The sequence below is a fragment of the Callionymus lyra genome, chromosome 2, assembly GCF_982586985.1.
Source record: "Callionymus lyra chromosome 2, fCalLyr1.hap1.1, whole genome shotgun sequence".
Classification (NCBI taxonomy): domain Eukaryota; kingdom Metazoa; phylum Chordata; class Actinopteri; order Syngnathiformes; family Callionymidae; genus Callionymus; species Callionymus lyra.
Window position 1 is genome coordinate 41,057,551 of NC_141819.1, and position 24,110 is coordinate 41,081,660.

General features: G+C 39.3%; 1 protein-coding gene across 3 annotated transcripts in view; it reads left to right on the top strand.

Annotated features, from left to right (window-relative positions):
- Nucleotides 1-202: 202 nt before the first annotated feature.
- lnx1 (ligand of numb-protein X 1) overlaps nucleotides 203-24,110 on the top strand; it is a 42,100-nt gene continuing 18,192 nt past the window's right edge. For 2 of the 3 annotated variants that reach the window (XM_087785276.1, XM_087785278.1), the window contains exons 1-2: nucleotides 203-435; nucleotides 4,989-5,476. In XM_087785276.1, the coding sequence (XP_087641402.1) occupies nucleotides 5,067-5,476 (410 nt within the window). In that variant the 5' untranslated portion in view covers nucleotides 203-435; nucleotides 4,989-5,066. The remainder of the gene's footprint in view (nucleotides 436-4,988; nucleotides 5,477-24,110) is intronic. The other variant, XM_087785277.1, reaches the window with a different exon arrangement.

A 24,110-nucleotide genomic window follows, 5' to 3' on the forward strand; every position in this document is an offset into this window, starting at 1 on the left:
ATTTTTCAAAATCCTATATTTGTTGTCATTTAGGGTAAATTTAAATAGTGTAGTGTTTAATAGTATTTGGTTTCGCTAACGATGCCCTGAAACCACCTGAGCAGGTTTGGCAAGTTTTTTTTTTTGTTTACCTATTTCCAGGCTCCGCCCCCATCTCTCCCTGTGCTCTGCTATTTCCTGCTCACCTTGCCCTGTTAGAGGTGAGCTCACACTGCTAACTGCCCACCTCAGGTTGGGAGTTTTCCCTCAGGATCAACCGTCAGATAACGTTTCTTCACAGCACACCGGCAGCCAATCACTGAGGTCGGTGACTGGGACAAAGTCCTGCTTACTGAGGACTCACCTGCTGCCCAGCAAGTCTAGTGTTACATTTTCTAGCAGGATCTACCTGTCCAGGTGAGCTGCACTGCTGAATGTGAATGCTAGCAAAGCAATGTAAGTACCTTTCTTTGAATCATCTGGAGTTTCAACCGAACTCTTACTCTTACTTTTGAACTCAGTTGTAGGAGCAAGAAAGTTTTGTTTTTCTCGTTGTCATGGAAGTCATTTGCGTTGTCAGTGAGTCACAACTGGACATGTGCACGAAAGGAAGTCTGACTTTAACTTCTTCATGTCACGGCTGGTCTTAAAAGCTGCCGTACACGTCTTGTAGCTTCACTGTTTCGCTGAGCCGTCATGACATTAGCAGCGACACTTGAGAGAACTTCACATCTGCAATAACAAAGACTCACAAAGCTACGTACATCCCCAAGTGCAAGGGTTACAGCAACATCAGACACCTGGGAAAGTATTCCTTGGTTAAAAAAACAAACAAAAAAATGTTACTAACAATTCCTTCTAAACCTCTAGAACACAGCATACGATCCTCGTCCCACTGGAATAATCAGTGTTAAGAATGTATTTCTAACAAATGATGAAAAAAAATCAAAACATTCTTTGCCCAAGTAATGACAAACTGTTTACTGGAACCTGCATTTCTTTTGCTACGTGTCTGGACAAATCGTGTTTTCGGTGTGCAAGCTTCAAAACATACTTCCAACTACAGGCTGCATCATGTTAATATCAGGATGTTGCACTTGAATACAGACCGTCAGTTGACATTTTGACTTCCTTCAAATCATACAAATAGATTATTGCACTTTTATTGGCAACTTTTTAATATTATTAAAAAAGAAAAGTCAGCATGGAGCTTCCAAGGTATTTTTCCATTGTGACCTTTGGACTGTATGTGTTAAAGAACTGTTAAAACATTTGTAAGTATCTGCTGTTCTCTCCCATTACAGACTCAAACACACACCCTCGGTTAGTTGGTTGATATTTCACTAAAAAGTTTGATGAGATGCCAACGTTGCGCAGCATTCAATCATTATTAACCAGATGGGATGACGTAGATCACAGAAAAACATTTCACAAGAAAACTTTGACCAGGATAAGAATAAAGCAACTTTCCATCAAGATATATACTGTAAATATTTATGTAAAAAAAAACAGACTTTTAATTTATTCATAGATTTGAATGGTTTTTTTTGTTGGTCATGATGCTTTAAGAAAAATGAATTGATTCAAGTAAAGACATGCAGGAATCGTGCAATGCTCATGAGATCCATTTTCCACACATTACGAGTCTCTTTTGAGGAACTACACGATAGAATCCCAGACTTTTTATTACTTGCCAGAAAAAGAAAATCTGATCCAAATACATGAAATAAGACACGTTATTTAACCAGATCATATATGATGAAGAAAAGTAACGACTTCTACTTCCGAAAATGACTATTTAAAAAAAAAAAAGTCCAGGGCCTTTCATTATTCTGATCCATCCACACCATTGATCCATCCATGCTGGTGAAGTACATTAGACCAGGGGGAGGTTAGTTTTGGACCAGACCCAGATAGATGGCAAAATCAGTAAGTTGGGCACATACAGGAAAAAACCTTTTAAAGTTGAGGGTAGAACTTCTCCTAGGTGTGTCCTGTGAACTGTGCCTGTACAAATATGTGTGAAGGCTTGTTCCTCAGAGCATGTACGCACATGTTTTACTACTCTGGAAGGTCTTGTCACGATGCAAGCTTCATTCTTCCTGATTGTGAATGCTGCAGACGTTTCATCCGTGACAACGGTGCGACTCCTTTGATACACTTCTTAAGAATGTCTGTCATCTTCCTCCCATGGAAGCAACGTTTTTTTCTGAGCACAGTCACAAGGCTTAACAAGCATCCATCCAAAGCCATGGAGACGCCACTTTATTTTTCCTCCAGGCCGGTGTGTTCTTTCTTCTCTTGGTGAGGAGGGGTGATGAAAGTGCAGCGCTCCGTAGATCAGACCTGGAGCTCAGGCGCAGCAGGTGTCGCCGCATATGATGAATCATGCTAGTTAGCGTATCAGAGGGTGAAAGTTCACCTTTGTTGGGTCTGCAGAGCCTTTGCTTATTAGCCTTTTGTCATCTGACTCACCAGAGGATTTTACAGACGAACCAATCGCATTCTTCTTTCACCTCAGAAGAACTTGAGAGTTTGTTCTGTTTGCCCAGAGGACATTTATGGAACTATTTCTATTTTCTCAGTAGTTTCACGTCAGAGCAACATTGAATATATTTCTTACCGGGCTGCACAGAAAGAAAATATTTATATGATCTCTCGTCTCTTGATTATTACTGTCTGAACAGTGTTTTGTTTTGAAAAGAGATCTATTTTCACTAAAGTAATTGACTCTTGACACTTTAAGGCACTTATTTTAGTTAAGTTTAATCAAAATATAAACCTGAAAATTAGTGAAACCCAAACTCTTTATTTATTTTTACTGTTTTTATCTTAAGATCCTTGAATACCATGCTGACATTATATTATTTGGTAGAAAAAAGGTTGGGGAGCCCTGATCTATCCCATCATCCTCTGCTTGCACGCATGATAATACTGAAGACAACAGGTCTTAATTTCAAGGAGTGTTTGGTAAAAGTGTTTTTTGTGGCTCATTTTAAAATTAAATTACTCTCACTTCATTTTATTGCATTCCACTTTGTTTTAGTAACCAGACTGGTTAGTGTACTCATTGTTCTCAACCTTCAGGTATAACCGGAAGAAATACAATTGAAAAGCCAGCAAAAATAACGATGAGTGCATGAAAAATACATTCTACCAAAAACCTTCTCTTACATAGAGTTAAAATTTTTACTAATTTTTGCAAGTTTATAATAGTGATGTGTTGATGAAGCTTCATGAAACAGCTGATGAGGTATCATGATACAGTGTCTTCATTTTGAAATACCACTATATGTGACTCTCAATTTGAAAATGATGACATGCTTTATTGAGTGAGTAAATCACAAAGATTATAAAGCAGAGAGTGACATCTAGTGGTCTTTCAAAATAAAGACACTGTATCATGATACCTCATCAGCCGTATCATGATACTTCATCAACACATCATTACTTGCAGGTCGTATTTCTTTGTCTAAATGTGTCTGAAGCTATGTGCAGTAAAGTTTACAATGCCATTGAGTTCATCTTCTTGACAAAAGCCAAACAGAGGCTCTGATCTGGTTAGGGACTAAACGCATTATCCAGTAAGACATTTCAGACAACCCACCAACTCAATCATTTGGATTTCTAGATGAAACCTTTCCCAAAATAGATTCAGCTTGTTTGTGTTTGTGAGCATGATGTACCGCCTCATATCTTCGGCCAAGGCCTGGATGTGGATCCAGAATCTGAGCCTTGATTGAGCGCAGATAAGACGCCAAGGTGATGCGCGTCTGACTGGGCCCACCTGCTCGCGTCCATGTGTTGAAGAAGCGGGGCGGTGACGTGTACTCTGGCACGCTCCAGCACAGTGTACACCAGCACAGCTACAAAGAGGTGGCGTGTTTGAAATGCTGTCCCACAGTGGATTAGCACTGTTGGTACTGCCGCAATGCAAATGAGTCCCCACAGGATAGATTTGAATTCCTTGTTCTAGTGTGATTCAAGTTTCTCCGTAAGCCACGAGGCTTTAATGCAAACTGACAAATTAAAAATGAATTTAAGATCCTATTATCCAAGCCTTTACAACAAATCAATCAAGGTTTATTTTCGATTCTGCATTATGTGCACTGTTGGGAGTTATTACGAAACACAAAACGGTTACTTTACTTTTAGAAGTAAAGGGCACTGTGACTAATTTCTTTGTCGAAAAGTGTTCCTCTGTGTTATATATCTGCTATTCAACTCCTACTATTGAACACTATAAGTCCACCTGGTAAAGCACCAATCTCATTTTCTTAAGGTTGTGGCTGCAAAACCTAGCAACCATGTGCACCTCTTGGTAATCAATGAAATCTATTGATTATATCTTCATTTATTATTGTTATTGTTGTTATGACTCTTTGTTATAGATAATTTAACTTAACAATACTTGGCTCCTGGCCTTTTTTCCAAAATATCAAAACCTTTATTTTCTTCCATTGTTGTGCACTATTTATCTGGAATAAACTGTCCTTGTTTAAGATTTATATAAAATTTGTCTTTTTTATTTATTTTTAACACACTTTGCAAATGTGTCTTTCTTTCTTTACCTTACTAAAAAAGTTACTTTCCCTTTTAACTAATTACTAGTAAAGCAATGAGTTACTTAAAGTAACAGATTTACCTTTGAAAGAAACTACAGAGCGACTGACATGACATGATATTTGCTGCCACCAAATCCTAATTAGTGAAAAAAAATCTTAATTTGTGACCACAAATTTTTGTCCGGGGTTTGGTAAGTAACTAGGTTACTAATTTAAAGTTACTTGCCCGACACTGCATATGTGTAACCCATACAGATGATTGTAATTTATGCATTCAAAGGCCCAGAGTGCTACCAAAACAAGTACAGTATAAAGATAAGAAAGAGAAAACAAAGCTAAAGAATATAACGTATAAAAGTATGAAGGAATTCTAAATGTAAGGATATCAAAGATAACTTGAAAACTATGATGGATCTTTCAAATTGTATTTCTTTTGCTCCACAGATGCTCATCTTCTTTCCTCCACGTATGATTTCCTGAACATGGATCCCTGAGTTGAAGTAGACTGACATCATCACAGCGATGGCTGAAGCATCTGCTCCTCCGTTGTCGCCATCCGATTTGGGATTACTATCTCCACCTCCTGACCTTTGTCCGTCCTGCGGTCACAGTCACCAGCAGGAGGAGAACCACGAGTACCTCTACAAGGACGAGGTGGACGACGACCTGGTGTGCCACATCTGCCTGCAGGCGCTCATCAAGCCGCTGGACACGCCCTGCGGACACACCTATTGCCAGGAATGTCTCACCAACTTTCTCCTGGAGAGCGACTTCTGCCCGGTGTGTCGGGCGCCGCTCATGCTGCAGAGCTGCAGGAAGCCCAGCCTGCTGGTGCACAAGCTGCTGGACAAGCTGACCGTCGCCTGCCCCTTTACTGACCACTGCTCAGAAATGGTTGCCCGTGGCGAGCTGGAGGACCATATCAAAAGCAGGTATGGTGACAGTCTTCAATTTATCTTACTTGGTCTCACACCAATGGCTTCTCAAACTTATAATATAATAATAATAATATAATAAACTAAAAGTTTTCAAGCACCGACACTAAAAGATTATTGTTTATCTGTTTATCCCTCGCTATTCTTATTTTTCTCAAGGTACTACATCTTTAAACATATTGTCGCCGCAGTTAAAATTATTTATTTGAACAGAACATCAACTTCAACTGAACATACGAACTTGGGAGGCAAAAATTAACTTGTCTCCCTTACTCATGGTGCCAACCAAACCCACTACACACTGCTCTATTCGGTGATGGCTGACTGGTCGCTATAATACTGTATTGAAATGTAGTATATGCCTTTATACCTATGTCAAAAGCGACATAGCTGTGATTGGTAACCTGGCGGCCAAGCATTGTAAGAGCTTTTCATGTCACCGTTAATGACAGGGTTGTAGAGAGGAATGACACCTCGTATGCAATGTTGAGTACAAAAAACAGTTAAATACCTGTTGTTGATAAAAAGGAAAACAATTGTCAAATTGTATTCACTTGGAGATTTTGGTTAATTTAGGGGGGTTACAGAACATAACACCCACAATATACATGGGCCCACTGTACAACATTTCCTACATCCGCACATGAATGTGGACACTGTAAATGACAAACTTTGTGGTCAGAGAGGGCGTAAAACGCAATTTTTTTGGCGAAAAATATATATCTATCTGGTCCATCAATCAAACCTCACAATATCAATTCAGTAAATGTATCAATTGTGAATTCAGTACACAATCTTTTCTTTCTTAGGACAGCATGTTATCCCACAAATTCCAATACAAGAAGTGTAATTATTGAACAATATGATGGCAAAACAAATGCTTCAATGGGGTGAGACTGGTTTGCCTGTTGTTGAGGGAGAACAATAGAGAGTATTTTGACATCAAACATGAAACAGGTATGTTCGAGTTGTAGTTAAAAGAACAATAAATCACTCAAATCCCATTTGTTAGGCGAATAGTTCGTTTCCTAGACTCTTTCTTACACAGAATTGTCAAAGATGATCCATTGTGAGTGATGTAAAGTGTGAATATAATAATATAAGCTCAACTATTGGGGTCACTCAGGTATTAAAAAGATAATTTGAAAATCAAATGACACTTAAAACTCTGAAGGTAGAGGAGGAGGAGATAAGACACAATGTTTAACTGTGGGCCTTTCAGTTTCAAAAAGAGACTGGAATTATGGAAATAATCCTTATTTAATATGTATTAATTATGGTATCACTGATATTGATTTTTTTTTTCTTCATTTCCATGGGTGTCTTCTGCCCCCCTTGTGTCCTCCAACATTAAATATTTAAAACCGGAAATTCTGGACTTACTATGTTATATATTTTGTTTAATTCTCATCCAAGATGGGCATATCTAAATTTTTATAGGGGTCGTCTGCCCGCCCTTGTTCCCACTTTCCTCTGATCTTATTCACTCACCCCCCCAAAAAAAATCCTTAACTGTGAGGTCAGAAGTCTACATGCATTACATTTTCAAGACATTGTGTCCATCCTTTAGGTAATCTATAATAGATGTTTTGGTGGAATTAATTCCCTCAAAATACAAAAAAAATCTATGAAATGAATTGCTTTTCTAACTAATATACTGATGTATATCGAAAACCACCCTTTACTTTCCTGAACCTTTGCGCCTGCTTCTTATCACTGAATTGTTCCACTTGTCTGCTCCCAGTGTTATAATAAGGTCTGGAGCTGCAAGGTTCTCTCCCCGAGGGAACAAAGCTACTCTCCAGTCGTTACAGGTTGTAATCTGCGGATCTATGAGGCCCTTGTCTCTGAAAGAATGTGAGAAAGTGATAGAAGGAAATATCGTCTCACTCTTCACACCCATTTAAGGCGACCTGAAAACACTTTTTAAACCTTTTAATGTCAAATCTCTGCACAATCCAGCTCGAGGCAATCTTGAGCCAACCTAGTCCTTGTCCTGCTTCCTCCACAGTCTAGACTAAGACTTAGAGAAGTGCATTGTTAGCTCAAAAGTGTTAGTGTTGATCGGTGTTAGTTAGACTGGTTAGTCCTACAATGTCTTTTGACTTGTTAGAGTTCGGGTCAGGCTTTACTAACCTGAATATTACAATAATATATCATGTATTGAATAGCTGGAAATACTTGGCATTGATAAAGGCAATAAAAATTGATTCATCTTTAAACTCTTGTTAGTTTGAAATGGAGAAAATGATCATTCTCGATGACATCACTGTCACGGCAGCTTGTCTGGCTGTATCCTGAATGTCGCAGCAGGGATGAGTTCTAATGACTGAGACAACTGAGCCATCTGGTCGCTGTTTTTCCAGTGATCTAATCATCCTTGACCCTTCATTTTTAGATGGATACAATTGTTTCAAACACACAAAGAAGAAGACGCGCTTTTCCTTCTTACCGTCGCTTTTTTATTCTAGTGTTTGATTCCTCAATCGTTCCTGTTAAAACATGCCATGGATTCCTGTTCCACACCTAGTCTACTCATGTAGCTACAGGAGCCTTTTGATTTGGGGATAATAAAGTTAGAGGAAAAAATATATAAATATATTCTTATATATACTTATCAAAGATAACTAAACAACTAGCTATACTAAAAAAAAGACACAAGATGAGTTTTTTGTATGGGTCCATGTTTAACCATTTCAGTCATTATCCTGTTTGTTTTGTCCAGCTTGAAGAACTTCCTTTCATAAGCAGATATTTTATTCCCAAATACAAACAGTGCTCATTTCGCCAAACCTTAATAAGCTCTGTTTTTAGAGTTAAGAAGAGTCACCATCTGTTACCAAATTTTTACATCTTGTGTAGTGTAAAGTGTGATCACCTCACAGCAAGAAGGTTGCCGGTTCGCTTCCAGGTTGGGAGGGAGGCAACTTGTGACCTTTCTGTGTGGAGTTTGTATGTTTTCCCCATGTTGTGTGGGTTTACTCCGGGTGCTCCGGTTTCCTTCCACAGTCCAAAAACATACAGAGGTTGATTGAGAACTTGGGGAAATTGTCCTTAGGTATGAGTGTGTGTTTGAATGTTGTGTATCTTTGTGTGTCCTGAGAGAGACTGGCGTTCAGTTCAGGGTGTCCCCCGCCTCACGTATAATGAAACTACGACGCCCATAAGGGAATAAGCCGTAGAAAATTGATGGACATTAACATACAAGTAAAAGTTCCCTACCCAACTTGCCTCGACAATACTCTGTTGGGCTGTGTTTCCACCGTCCTTGTTACCTACTCCAGTGGGAAAAGCCATGGCAGAGACAAACAGTGAAAAACGGTTCTCCGTTTACCATCTGCTGGATATCTACATCAGCCACTAGACACAAAATGGTCCATAGTTTCGGACCAACATACCAACTCCTTTTCACAGTGTTTTTTTTTTTTTGTAAATTGGGTGTTTGTGTGTTGACGTCACCTTTTTGGTCCCGGCTTGGCTAGTTTGGAACCAGAGTGGGCAGGTACTAAAAAAAAGGTATCATGCTGGTTGAAAGGCAGAACAAAACTGGAAGAGTCGAGTAGAGTAGGGCTAAAACAAGCTTCACTAAGTCATCTCTTCACACACATTATTGGCAGTAGGCTGCAACGCAGCACACCAGATCATTATCAGGAACAATCGGGGATAAGCATCTTGCTCAATGACACAATCTTAGAGCTTGGATTGATCCTTCACCTTACAAGCCAACCACCCTACCATCTGAGCTGTGCCAGTTAATCTACATTGAAATTTGCAACACTTTCCCATCTTTTCTATGCTACGAGGGAAGTGAGGTCAGGCTTCATGTAACCTAACAACAAGAAAGATACTATTATCAAGTCGAGTGGGAACTTGCCTGCTTGAGACCTTGGATTGTACCATAGTGTCTGCACTGTTAGTGGAAGAATAATAAACCAGAAAATGTAAGTGTCATGGGGTGAAATCGTGTCAAACATGAATTAATTAATACAAATTGTATTCCCTTGTTCACATACCGACCATTGAATTCACAATCCTTCCTACTCTCATATTTTTTAGAGAAGATGTGTTTTAGTGATGTTCTGCCTCGGGCTCACATCGATTTCTCTCCCGCCTTTTATATTTATGAATGTCTGCTAAATTGTACTTGCAGGAGTTCTTCAGAGCTAATGTGAATATTTGCAGAGGGAACTGGAGTCTCTCGTACACGCTCGTCATTTACATTTTTATTGCCTCTGTACACAAGTGTCGTCAAATCAGGGAAAACAGGCTTTGATTGATATTACAAGCACATTCGTGGGGAGCAGATGCTGCCGTGCTCTGTAAATATAGACGCCATTACCGTTGTTGTGTCATCATCCATCCCGTCAAATAATAACCCTGTTTTTGACTTTGTGTCAGCGTGAGCAATTGGCTGCTGTGGGTGGAAAATGAAAATGAATAATGAGGTGAAAGCATGTTGGTATGGATTCTTTCTTTCCAAATGGGAGTTAATGTTTGAAATGTCTCCTGTGTGTTCACAAACTACATCCTGTCGTAATCCGATTACATTTCCACTTCCTGTGGTCTTTCTGTGCCTACTGTTGAAATACCACAGGACAACTTGTGCTTCGGTTTACCTCACAGACGTGCATTAACACACTTTCTACACACACACACACAGTGGCTCACACGGAGCAGATTGAGCTTGTAACCACAATGTAACCACCCAATCCATAAAATATTCATCCTGACAGAGTATTTACATCAGTCGGGTGCCTTTCTCTTCGAGGCTGACAGCTTAGTGCTAAGATAACCGGAAGCAAGAAAGCAGGGGAGGTAGATCGCAAGAGACGGTTGTGAAGGTATTTGAAAAAACGTTGATCATTTTCTTTTCATCGGCTAGTAGCGATGAGATAAGGATCGCATAACTTTGCATAATCTTCATATAACACACTTAAAGATCACACTGATGATCACATGACATGCATAATGTTCATAAGTCAAACGTAATGAGAACACAACATGCATGCATGATAAAAGTGCATAAAGACAGCATTATGTAACATCTATAATGAATAAATATGAAATTATAAAGTAAATATTCTGTTCAATAAGATATTGTTAATTGTGGTGTTTTTATCTGAAGGTTGGTCCAATTTTTTGCTCAACTTCTACCATATTTAAGAATTTCATTCTTAATAATGTTATCTAGGCTGTGCTATTTGTTTTATTACTACAATCGCACAATTTTGTAGTTTGTTCTCTGCAAAATTTGGTATTTTTATTAATCTTTCCCTTGCTATGTCTCTTAACAACAGTTGCTGCCAGTAATGTCAATTTCTCTCTGTGAGATTAAGTTTTTATCTATGATATAGATGATATAATGCCCTAATGTAAAGCAGACGTTGGTTCATCCTAACAGGGAAACATCCATCTGTAGGATTTATATAATAACATAAAACTACATCTTGTTGACGACTAATTCTATTTATTATTATTCATTTACATTTTCTTTGAATGAATTGAACAGTAGCACGATGAAGTCGATTTCATAATTGCAATGGTTCCAACAACGCCGTGCAATCTCTCCTGTTCCCTGCACTGAATATTGATTGCCAGTGTGTTTTGGTCCTGCTGTCTATTTTTCTCTCCACACATGGAGGCAGATTCTTTTGAGCGATCAGACCAATCTGCTGCACACAGATCAGTCCATGTTGAAGAGGAGGGGACACCGCTTTGCGCAAACACTCACCCACCCTCACTTATGACTAGTTCCTTCTCTTCTTTGCATCTCCGAGGTGGATAGTGTGTTTTCTATCCGGGCGTGTGTTTGTTTTTATGTTTGTTTTGCTAGAAGGATGCAGCCAAGCGGAGAATCAGCAGGTGACTCCCCTACCCTGGCGAGTTGGTCTGCTCCCTCACCCCCCCTTCGGTGGTTTCTGCTGCAGTATAAGTCACAGCCTGACATATACGCACACACATCCACACACGCCACCAGAGACAGACATCCACACACACGCATACGAGCGCAAATCCTCTTACTACTCGCCGCTGCCCAGAGCAGATTACGGGGCTGAACATCTCAAATTGTATTCCAAATGTGCCACCTTTGCATGGGCCTCCTTCCTCTTCTTCTTCTTGCACTTTCTCCTCTTCCTCCTGCGCTGCACCGGGACTTCTTCTCTGCACCTGCTTCTTCTTCTCCTGCTCAGTCTTCAACCTCTGGCAGCCGGCCCGCCTGCCTCTGCAGCTGAGATGACCGGGAGCACACTTTGAAAAGGGGGGAAAAAGCCAAGCTCAAAGGCACAAAAGTAGACCTGGGTTGGAGGAAGGATAGTGGAAACGGAAGCTGACTGACCCGAGAGGACGGACAGGTGAGGGAGTGGGGTCAGTACGGCCAGGTTTAGGGTGCTGGAGGAGGGGGAGGAGGAGGGGGAGGAGAGGGGCAACAAAGAATAGAGAGTCCAGGCACAAGAAAAGAGGGAAAGTAAGAAGGAAAAAAAGCCCGAACGCTCCACCATGAAGGCTCTGCTGCTGCTGGTGCTGCCCTGGCTCAGCCCGGCCAACTACACTGACAATTTGGGCAACTTGCACATCCTCTATTCGGAGCTGTGAGTACAACTCTCATTCACCGACCATCCCATCTGTCCCGAGCTGCCATCCCTGTGTTTGCTTCATGTTTACATCCATCGTCCGCCATCAGCTTGACTTCACTGTGGTCGTTGGCTTTGGTCCGTGGGATGGTGTGGCGCTCGCAGGAGTAGCTTTTGTGCTGTCCAGGACTGTCCAGGCACTGCAGCCTCATGTTTACCAGCGTTTGTGAGTCTGCTGTGACTGTTGTCTTTAGATAAACCCAACATAAACTCAAGTGGCCAGCAGCAGATATGGTGTGTGTGTCCGTGGTTTGAATAAAAAGAGTCCAAGGATGGAAATGATTGGATGACAGTGCAGCACGGTTGGACTTGTGGTGGGGAAGATGCTTGGATGAAAGCGTATGAAGAGGTAGAAGATGGTCAGGAGACTCGAGGATATGCAATTAAACATGAGAAAAGACCAAAACCTATGTATTCAAGTCTAGTTTCAAGTACAATAGTTCTATTATTTGAGTCACATTCACAAGTCCGGAAAAACATCCTATCATAAGATATTGAAAAACCTGAAGATATAGCACCTGAATTGTTTGCATTACAGTTACAAAAATATTCTAAAATAAACTTCGTAAGAAGATTTGTATCTAAACTATAAACAAAACATAATTTGTGTCCTAACCATTTCATTTAAAACAATACCTTTTTCCGGACTTGAGCATCAAGCAGGTGAATCTGTTTCATGTTAAGTCAAATCAGACATTTATTTTACTTGATGTAAGACATGGACAACGTTTTTTCAGCATATACCTAAACAATACTAGTTATTGGAAAACAAAATGACTCTTTAATTCCTTGTCAACCGTAAAATAGTGTTAGAAAAACATATTTTTGTCAGGTGAATCTAGTTCATGATTAAGTCAACAAGGCATTTTTAACTTAAAATAGTACCCCAACAATTGCTTTCATTTCACACTTTGTAGCGTACAGAGAAACAATGGTTATTGAAGGCCAAAATCTGTGTCAAGTCTGACTTATTGTCATACATATTCACCAGCTCAGCGTGAAGCCAACACTCTGATCCCTAAACAGAGACCTCTTCTCTCCAGACAAAAGTGTCCCATTATCCAGCACAGAGACGCGGAACAATGAAGCGTCTTACAAATTCCCTCATTTCATGGTGTTCTCTCTCTTCCCAGTCAGGCTTTATCTCCCGCTGAGTCTTGGAGCTCATACTGGGAACAGTGGGTGCCAACAAAAAAAGGGGGGGGGGGTGATGTGGTGTAGAAGGAAATGGAGAACAAGCAATAAAAGGGAAAGTGAAGTGGATGACGGTCATGGTAAGTTCAGAGGGAATGATGAGAGGTGACAGTAACTTCCTCACCTTCCATCTGGACGATGTTGACACCCAGCAGTACATTTAGAGTCGACATCTTTTTGTTGTTGTTTGGCCGGCGAGTAGAAGTGTCCACTGCACCTGATTATGACATGACAGAGGGGGGAAAGCCAGAGCCGGCCATCACAGACTTGTGTTTTTCTGCCTGGCTAGAGAGCGCTGGCACGCCATTTGTCTTGATCCGGAGCGTTGACAGCAGCAGCCCTCCGGCTCACCTGAGTGACCACCGCCTCTGCTCTATTTCTCCACTCCTCTTTCCTCCTTCCATCGCTCTCTTGTCCCTTCTGTCAATTTCCGTGATTACCACCGTGAGGTTTGATTACATGGCGTGGGGGAAAGATGAGGGCGAGGAGCGATCTGTCTTTTGGTCGCACGTTAACGTGCACACACTCGCGCTCAAGACTTACGATGACGTTACTAACACGACTACAGTTGTCTCTTGTTTAATGCTGTGGTAACAAGCTGAAAAAACCATGCAATAAAACCACCAAATAATGAGCATTTTATTTGTCACTAATGAAATGCATGTTGAGGGATTTAGGGTGTGAAAAAAAATCAAAACATATTTTGATTTTTATATATATATATATATATATATATATATATACATGACTGTCTATGCCAGACCTGGGCAAAGTTCGGTCCTTTGTATTTAATATCAAAGTATGATCATGTAGAAATGGTTCTAATGCATTAGCAAATGTATTTTGTATTATTATTATTTTACATTTTCACATAACACTTATTTACTTTTTCACTCCTTTTTGTTTGTAATTTTCCGATTTTCGTGTATATATTAATCCTTCAAAACATTTTTTTTTAAGTTAGTTGTATATTTGAGTTTTTTTCAAAACATTTCTTCAAGAATAAAATTGCAGCTTATTTAGCTTAATAAATGTCATGGCAGAATTTCTTTTTTTTTAGGGATGTTTTCATCATTCTTTTGGCTTGACGGCCCCTAACCTCATTCACAGAATGTAATGTGTCCCTTGAAGAATTACCCCTGGTCTTTGCACTTAACTTACATTGAATTTCTGTACTGTTAAAACAAGCCATCTTTGTTAGTAGCAGAGCTGGTGAAAGACATGTCAAAACTTCTCCCTTAGCTCTACGTCCATGCGTTGATGTTTATGTGCTGGTTCAGGCAAGAAACGAGTGATAAAAGTAAAGTGCATCTGGTGAATTTACAAAATAAAACGCTAACCTTGCGACTCACTTCACTTCTTCAACATTTACTTTAATTTTAGACGTCTTTCAAACATCAAATCAGCTGTTCTGATTGACAGCTGTGTAATCCAATGAAATCTTTTAGCCCTTCGACCCGTTAGACAAAGAATTTTCAAATTGGTTAATTTTCTAAATTGTGGGGAAAGCTGGTCCAATCAGCTGTACCTTCAGAACAATGGTTGTCTGTGACCATGTAGTGTCGACATAGTTAATATTTGAAGAGAATAATGTGACTTGGTTAACAATGACGTGTGCAGCATGATTGACTCTCTGGTAAGAAAAATGTTTTTCTAATAACCTCACTCACGCTGAAGCTCTTCTCAACCTCGTGCCCACCTGGACTCCCCGGGGGGTCGTCTTATGAGTCAGAAAGCAATAATGAATGTGGTTTCAATATCATAAACACAGTGATTAGCTTGACGTCTGCCCACTCGCTCTTCATCCAGGAGATGTTTGATCACCCAGAGCAAGCATGGACGCTCGCTAACAGGATTAGCCGCCGCGCGCTCCCTGGAAGTGAACAATCTGAGATGTTTGTTGTTGCCGGTCCACGGCGGCGGACCCTGACCTGCCCTGCTGCCTCATGACCGCCTGTTTCTGCTGCCTGAGCCACTAATTAGACTTTTGTTTGGGTTTAATATTAATCCTTGCTCAGTGATGAGGCAGCTCATCCTGTCTCCTGTCCAGAAGTCAAGATGTGCAGACGGAGAAGAAAAACAATTTTTTTTTCTGCTTTTTCTGCTTTTCTTCATTTCCTTTCTTTGTCTTCTTTTACTCTTGTTCATTTTTTGTATTTACTGTTCCTTCTTCTTCATCTTCTTTGTCTTTTTCTTACTCTTCTTCGTCCTCTTCTATCTCTTCTTTCTTCTACTTCCACTTCTAGCTCCTTACTTCTTCTTACTCTTCTTCTTCCTTTTCTATCTCGTTCCTTCATCGTCCAGCTCTTCCCCTTCTTCTCATTACACTTATTCATTTTCTACCTCCTCAGCCCTCTTATTCCACTTCCATCTTCTCCTCATTGTTTTTACTCTTTTTGTTCCTTTTTTACCTCCTCCTTCCTCCTCCCCGTCTTATTCTTACTCTTCTTCAATCTCCTCTTCCTCTTCTCATTATTACTCATCTTCTTTTTCTACTCCCTCTTTTCTTTTTCCTACTTCTTAATTTTCTAACTACTCTTCACCCTCCTTCGCCCTCTTCTCCTCATCGTCCTTCCTCTTCTTAATTTTTCCTCTTCGACATCATCCTTCACTTCTACTACTTACTGGCAAATACATTTTTTCAACTTTTTTCAAGTATTGCTACCCTTGGAATAAGTGTTTATGATGCAAAGAAATGCTATAAATCTTTGTGCGAGCCACAGAAGAGGACTTGGAAAACAAAAGAATAACTCACATAGTTTGTTTGGATACTCTTCTGAAATATCTAATCTTCAAGATTCAAAGTTGATTTATATTCAGCCAAAAAATACTCAAGCAGCATTGTGCATAGCGACCGAATTTGTGACATATTATTGCCATTTTAGATTCTGCATTGAAAGAAGGCGCTCCGGCTCTGCAGCTGGTAGCTTGTAGACACCACATCAAACCAGCAACAAAGCAAGGACATGCGTGGAGGACGCACCAACCTCCACCATTTAACGATTAGACCCGCGTGTCTCTGTGTTGCACCACAGTTTAAAACACATGAAACAAAAGTACACACTTACATGTGTAAATGAACATGTGTGGTGCGACCCGGAGACTCACAAAGGAACAGATGCATTATGTATATATTCATTTATTCATGACGAGAACTGAGCAGCAGGTCGGAGTGTTTAGTTCGCACAGCATCGCTGTCGGATGAGTCGAGGCAGAAATGCTGCAAGGTGAACAGGAATTAGTGTCAGCATGCCAAGAGGGTTTAAAGTCACCATTGAGCTCAATATGTTTGTTGTGCACCAACTTTTAAAATGTTATTTTTATAGCACTACAGCCCTCCTAAATCTTTTACGCGTCCTACTTTCTTGCTTGGAAACCGAGGGTTGTTGAAAATGGGTGCCGTGATTGAACATCGCCGAGCTCGGACAAATTTTGCGCGTCTTTGACGCCTGACTTGTTTGATATTTCCGACATTCTGCAGCTGACTAATCTGTAGTTTCTTCTGAAAGCGCAGCGAGCCAGCAGAGTGTAACGGATGATAGAGAAGTGTAATCTCTCTCGTGGGAGACTTGGACTGACCAGAGATGGAAGTCACCCAGGAACGCACATGTATGGAAGTATTTTAGTTCCATCTTAATATGGAGGGGTTAAAGTTTCAAAATTTGAAATGTTTAATCCAAATTTGTATTGGATTTTTTAAAAATGTGAGTACTTTGTTTTTTTTTAAACATGGGGTTTGATATTCTAATTTAAATACTTAGAAACATATTTTTCTAAATTCATTATTTTTGAATTCTTAGACTTGTAAATACAAAAACAAACAAACAGTGGTATAATAGAGCCACCAGACAACACTATAGAGTATTGAGCTACTTGAACAAACTTTCAGCCAATTGTGTGATGCGCTATGAATTATAAAAAAAAATATTAAAGGAAATTGTTTTGTATTTTCTTTAATTATTAGAATATACTTTTATTATTATTATTATTATTATTATTCTTTTTTTTTTAAATGTATTAGTAATTAATGATAAAATAGAATATTTATTTATTTAATTATCAGAATAAAAAACTTGTATTGCCACTGTTGTAAACCCAACATAGTGAGCAGAAAAAATATATATTAAATCGTTCAATATACAGGTATTGAATTCAGTTATTCAAAAAAATAATACAATTCTTAATAAAAAATTCAAAGTTTCAAGGTCTAAAGAGGTAATGCATGAGTATGGCAGGAAGATGGGAACATAGGCTGGAAGTTGCCAGGCGTAATGTGGGACAAAGGCCTGATGGGAATTCTTCATGAACATGTGCTGGGATGTAGCCGGACTACAGGAGTCCTCTGCACATCAGTGAGCAAAATGTACAGCGAGTGTTCCACCGCACGCCAGGGAGAGACAACAGCTGTCGAGGTGAACTCGCTGAAACTGCATGAGTGGAAGCATTTTTGTTTTTTTTCTCCTTCTCATCGCGTGATACCGGACACTACCACAGCGATCATGAGGTCAGATCCAGACAGATGATCGTAAGTATTGATCGGTTGAAAAGCCATGACTCAGAGTTTGGGCTGCCAAAGCTGCTGAGCAGCAGCACGAGCGTACAATGGAAAAAGCTTTCAGAAGTCATGGCAAACTGTGAACAATCACTTTTGCTTCTAGTTAAGTGCCACCAAATACTCTCCATAGATGCACCCCAGCTGTCTTAAAGTCATAGTTCACCCAAAAAATGTTCCACTCACAGTCATGGCGACTGAGGGTTGGAATTATTTTCAGAGTGATCTGTGTCTTTTGTCAGAAATGTATGTCCAAGGTTATCTAGCAACCAGGGATCACTTTTCTACGTCCAAAAAGTAAAACCAAAACATCCAAAATACCTACACACTGCTTAACTGAGATGTCCCACTTGTATTGAAGCCCCACATGAAAAATGGATCAGGAAAAAATGTAAAGCTCTCAGTCCCTACTGACACAGCTTGAGTTTGCGCAAGATTTAGCTTGACTAGCCTTATAGCTTCCGCTACAAACAAGCTTAACATAAAGACTATTTTTTTTTTTCCAAACCATTTCTCATGTTGGGATTTCAGTATAACGGGAACAGAACAGAAAGTCACTCTCTCGTCCCTCTATCTGTCACCGACTAAGCCCGCCCATTAAAATGTGCTTTACATGGTGGCACTCGTCCCCCAGAAGATTGATGTATATTTTGATGTACATTTCTAATCAAAACACTCAAGCACTTAATGAGCAAAACTGATTTGTTTGCCTGATGTTCAGAGTGTGTGTGTGTGTGTGTGTGTGTCACTCGCGAGTGTAGAGCCTCAGGTATTTTATATTAAAGTGCCTTTGCCAAAAATAATTACAGAGTTACTTTGAGCACTGCATAAATGAAAAAGTTGAGTCAATAGAGGGAAGAAGTCTTCTTTGCATTACATAACGTTATATCTAAAGATAGTTAAATATTGAAGTCTATTCATCTACAACTAAATTATCTAAATAAAAATGAATATACAAGACACTAATAGCTAATAGTAGTAATGATGGCAATAGAATGTAATGAGAGAGCTCATACGCGACTGATAATTCGGATTAACAGTTAGTGATTAACACAACAATATTAGTTAGAACAACACTTGTTTGAACATGCAACCTTGACTGCGATATATTTGAAAAATCAGGGAACGCACCTGCTATAGTTGTAGCGCAAGTGACGCTGCTCCATTGTGACTAAAGCTATTTTTAGAACATGCCTCGCGGGCGCCATCAGTGGTCCTTGTGGGAGCCGTGGATGATACTATAGATATCAACAAGTTACATTGTGTTAATGTTTCCATCAAATTAAATCCTTCTTCTATAGATCTATATCTCTATAGATCTATATAACAGTTATGATGCAAACATTTTAATATAATTCATGAAGAAATGTAGTTTCTTTTGTTTTAATGAGTAAAACTAATTCAGAAAATGTAATTTGCAGACTGGATTTTTTTTTTGACTTTTTTTTTTTTATTAATGTTTTTTTAATATTGATTTATTTAAGACGTGTTAGAATCATGCTTGAAACTAATTGAAACACCATTTTACCATATTTTTAGGACTATGAGGAGAATTTAAAAACCTTTCAATTTTATCAAAAAAGACGAGTAAAAGTGTTGGAGGAGGACAGACAAAGAGATCATTAAGAAACGGCGTCCAAAAATAAAAAGATAAAACCTGCGAACATGTTCGCTAACAGATTTTGGCCCATTCAATGATTGAGTTTGACACCCTTGGTGTAGTTGTTTAAAACATACAGATTCATATTTGTCTAAAATGGTCATAATAATAGGTTTTCAATAAGAAAGCAGTATTGTCTTTATAGACCAGCAAGTCATTCTTGACTCGAACACGACTGTCGCCACGGTCCGGGTCCCTTTTGGCATTTTTATCAGTTGTATCAAGAGGGAGTATTTAAGTTGGCCAGGATAATCCACTCACTCTAAAGAGGATTGAAGACTCTCGTGGGGCTTTGGTCAGTTCTCAGCTGGTGTTTGTTTTCACCAGACGACCAGTGTTGTTTGTGCGGCTGTCAAGGGTTGTGATACATCATTCATTGAATAGTTATTGCAACAGTTGGATGGACGAGGCCACTGTATTGATCAGCACCGTGAAAGTTCATGGAAATTGGCCGTAAATATGTGAGTTGCTTCTTCATCGATGGACAAAAAATGTGGTCATTTTTGTGATTTAAGGCTTTAATATATGATCAGTTCCCAATTATTTGCTTCACTATTGTTTGATTTTCAATATAAAGCTGTTTTTATACATCATGGATTAGTCCACAGTTATCCAACTCAGGCCCGGGGCCTAAATCTGGCCCTTCATGACGTTTTATGTGGCTCATCGGATGGATTAGTGTCCATGTTGACATGGTGACCTTTAAAGATGTCAGTGTTATAGATAAAACAATCCTAAAGAGGCTTCTTAAAACGGTTTAAAAAAAGAAAATCATTTAATTGGAGAATGAAAAGATGATTTTCAATCATTCTACCTGATAAAAAGGAAGTGGTTCGTCAATCTGTCAGTTCCACAACCAAAAGTTGACACCCCTGGATTAACCTGCTGATGCATGAGGCTCATAAGATTGACATTTATAGATGGATAAACGTATTGAATATAAGAGGAGCAACAAGGACAAAACTGTGGAACCACTGAAGGTTAGGAATGTCTCTTGCATTCTTGAGATATTTGATCAGTATTTTAATTATTTCCATCCAGAGATTAAGTTAAAAGAAAGCTGTTTTGCTCAAGTAGGACATATTTAAACCTCCTTAACTGATATAACGACTACATTGTTTTCGTTGCGCGGGTCGTGTGGCTGTCGGACCACCCGTGTGAGAGACTGTCGGTCTCATATTCTTTGAACCTCAGCTGGCTCCACATAAACACGTTCAGCGAAACACTTGAAGACGTGAAGAGTGTGAAGCAGAGGACGAAGCTTTTTATAGATGCAGCAAGAAACAATGTCTGTCCCTTCAAAGCTGATTAATTTCTCTTCGTGATGATGCTAAATATAGCTCTATATTTTGGGTTTTGTGTAACTTACAGAACTAGGTTTTGCTCGCATCATCATTCTGCCTCCATTGGCCTCATGGTTTTCTGCATCTCTCGCACAGTAGCTTAAGTCAAAACTCACTTTATAATTGTCACAAACATATTTAACTGAAGCTGTGAAAACAAAGCACCACCTTGTTTGTGAAGTATCGATAAACAACCTTGAGTATTGAAGTTGAAATGTATAGCTGTGGTCCGGTCTTAAAATATAAAGCATCTCAACCTTTCACTTTAGTCTGGAGGAGTTTAAGAGTGACAGATGGATGTCAGTGGACAACAAACACAGACGACATCATCAACATCCTGCCTGACTGTCAAGATCTGAATGAGTTTCACTGAACCGAGGGCATGAAGTGAAAAAGCGCTGATGTCAGCCGGTTGTACATTAGCTTGTGTCAGCCGATGTGGCTTTGAGCAGAGGTTTCTGCTTTTATAGTAAACATTGCAGTTGACGTTGGGGCGACGAGACTTCATCCAGGTTTCTTTCCAAAACATGGATTGTAAATTGATATTGCTAAACTTTTAACGTGTCATCTCTCAGTGTAGACGATGGAATATAACAGGGGACGTTAACTGTATTAATATTGTATGAACCAAGAAATTATGAAGCTTTGGTCATTTCTTACAATTCAATACAGTCTTTTGTCAAATACAACTCCCAGATTTCTCAGGCTCAGTTTGACAGACTAGCCTAAGTCACCCAAGTACTTATTCAACCCTGGAACCTTATCATCAGGAGCAATAACTAGAGTTCAGTTTTGTCCACATTTAGCTTTAAAGTGTTTTCACTCAGCCACAATTGCAAACAAGCAAACAATTGACCAAGCTGTTCAGCCTCCGCGGCTCAGTTGGATGAAAAGAGCAGTAGAGCTGGATGTCATCAGCAAAGATGTGGTAAGAAACATCAGGAAATCTCACCCAGCAAAAATAATAAAGGAGCCAAAACAGAACCTTGCGGAACTCCACACCGCTGATTCAGACCTTAGACTGGGGCCTGTCCCAGCTACTTCGGGCAAGAGGCAGGGGACACAGATTTAAAAGTACAGACAATTTAGCGTTTTTCTCAATTAACCTCTGTGTTTTTAGACTTTGGAGGAAACCAGAGTAAATCAACTGCAGGCTCTAGGAGTAGATAACTGCACACAGTGAGTCTGCAGGTTGCCTCCAGCTGGAGTCAAACCAGCAACCATCTTGCTGTGAGGCAAAATATAACCCATAGATTGACGTGAGGATCAGATGCACTTGTTTCAGAGGTGTCGTGTCACCCAGGCATATCTTTCTTGTTTGTGGTTGGGTGTTTAGAAACGGCTGTGACGCCGAGCAGGCGATTCAATTAACCGTAATTTAAAGCCCCTTCAAATGTAGTGTTGTGAGTATCATCACTTTCTGCAGCCGTCACGCTGCATTAATCCAGCTAATTGATGGTGAGTGACAGAAGAAAAGTCTTCTGGCCTCTTCTAGACCCTCTTCAGCGCGTAATTGAAATATTGCCCCGTTCAAGCACTTCACTCACTTAAGTGCTGTGTTGCTGCACGGTCATGCTTGATAGCATTCAATTTACTAACTGAATGAATGGGAATAACTCACACAGGTGCACACACACACACACACACGTGAACCGCCCAAGTTACGTATCTGTGCAGGCTCGTACGGATCGATACGTGCTTCTGTCTGCTTCCTACCATAGTCTGCTTCGTGGCTAGATAAAGAGCTCTCTTCAAGATGAAAAGATCTTCCCCGCTGACGCATGATGAAGGCGTGGGTCGGCTCTTGGAGAAAACGCTTGTTGTAATGGCCCAGGAGGGGTAATGGCTTTCTTGAATCGAATAACCTCAGAGACGGTAATCTCTGCTTTTTCTGGCTCCGCCATGATGGCCTCCATTTTACCTTTTACTTAACCTCCAGTTTATTGTGATGGTGCGCCTCTGTGCTGCTTCTATATTTCAACCACTAGTTGATGCACAGCATGGGTTTGATCCTGATCAGTACAACCCAGTCATGTTGCTGCTGATGCCTCCAGACACACGGAAAGAAATGAAGTTGAAGGCTGTTCTGAAGGCGCTTTACGTCGCATTAGTCAAAAGAATGAAACCAGTGTTTTAATCATCTTGTACAAGCTTTTCTTTCGCACAGTCCCATTACTACGATAGGATAAGTTATTCCTTTATCTCTCCCACTGGGGGGAGATTTAGGTTGTTACAGCAGCAAGTTCACGGTAAGAACAGAATATAAAAAATATGAAAAATAAATAGTTCTTAGGTTAAACCTGCAGTACACTTTGAAATTAATATAATACAATAACTATTATTATTATTATTATTATTATTAATCATATAAAATAATTATAATAATGGACAATTATAATATGGCAATATATAGTTGTGCAAGAATATATATTTAACTATAAAAATACTAATACAATTTAAAAACGTTTTATAAAAGTGCGACTTGGATTTTCCAACCTCAGGCAAAGATACCTGTTGATAAAATACCTTATTAGACCTGATGCATGAAAAACATTCATTGTATCCTGGCATAAAAATGTCATCACTTTAATATTGGATACGATTATTGTAATTAATTGTAATAAAAATCCCCAAAACAAAGAAAGATACAAAGTGTTCCAGGCTGATGCATTTCAGCTGTTTGATTCATGATTTGTTGTTTTAATGTTTTGTGGATTTTTGTGTGTTTTCTCTGTGAATTTGGGCCAATTTTTTACGAATTTTGTGTTTGTCTTTTAAAGATAAAATGTTGTATCATCTTAACAATTTAATCAAAGCTATATATGTGATAATATTTGATGTGTCAGTTTAAAGTTAAATCACCTTACATTACACCAAAAATAAAACAAGTAAATTAAAATGGTCTCCATTTTCATCGTTTGGGCAATAGCCTGTTTGAGGCCTTGGCTCCTGCAATGCATTTTTTTAAGCATTACAAGGTTTTATGCAAAACTGTATCTAAGTCTTTATATATGAATGTACATTGAAAATAGTAATACTAAGAATATATATTGAAAAAATAGGATCTATATATTGTTTTTATATATAAACTTTCTAAAATGATGTAGAACTTGATTCTTTTGAAACCTTCATTTTGTCATTTATAACACCTTAATAAACGTTCTTGATCCTATAAAAGTACATTTTGACACATTTACATCCTTCATAAATGTCTGCAAGAAATCTTCATTCATTTGTTTTATTCGTTTCT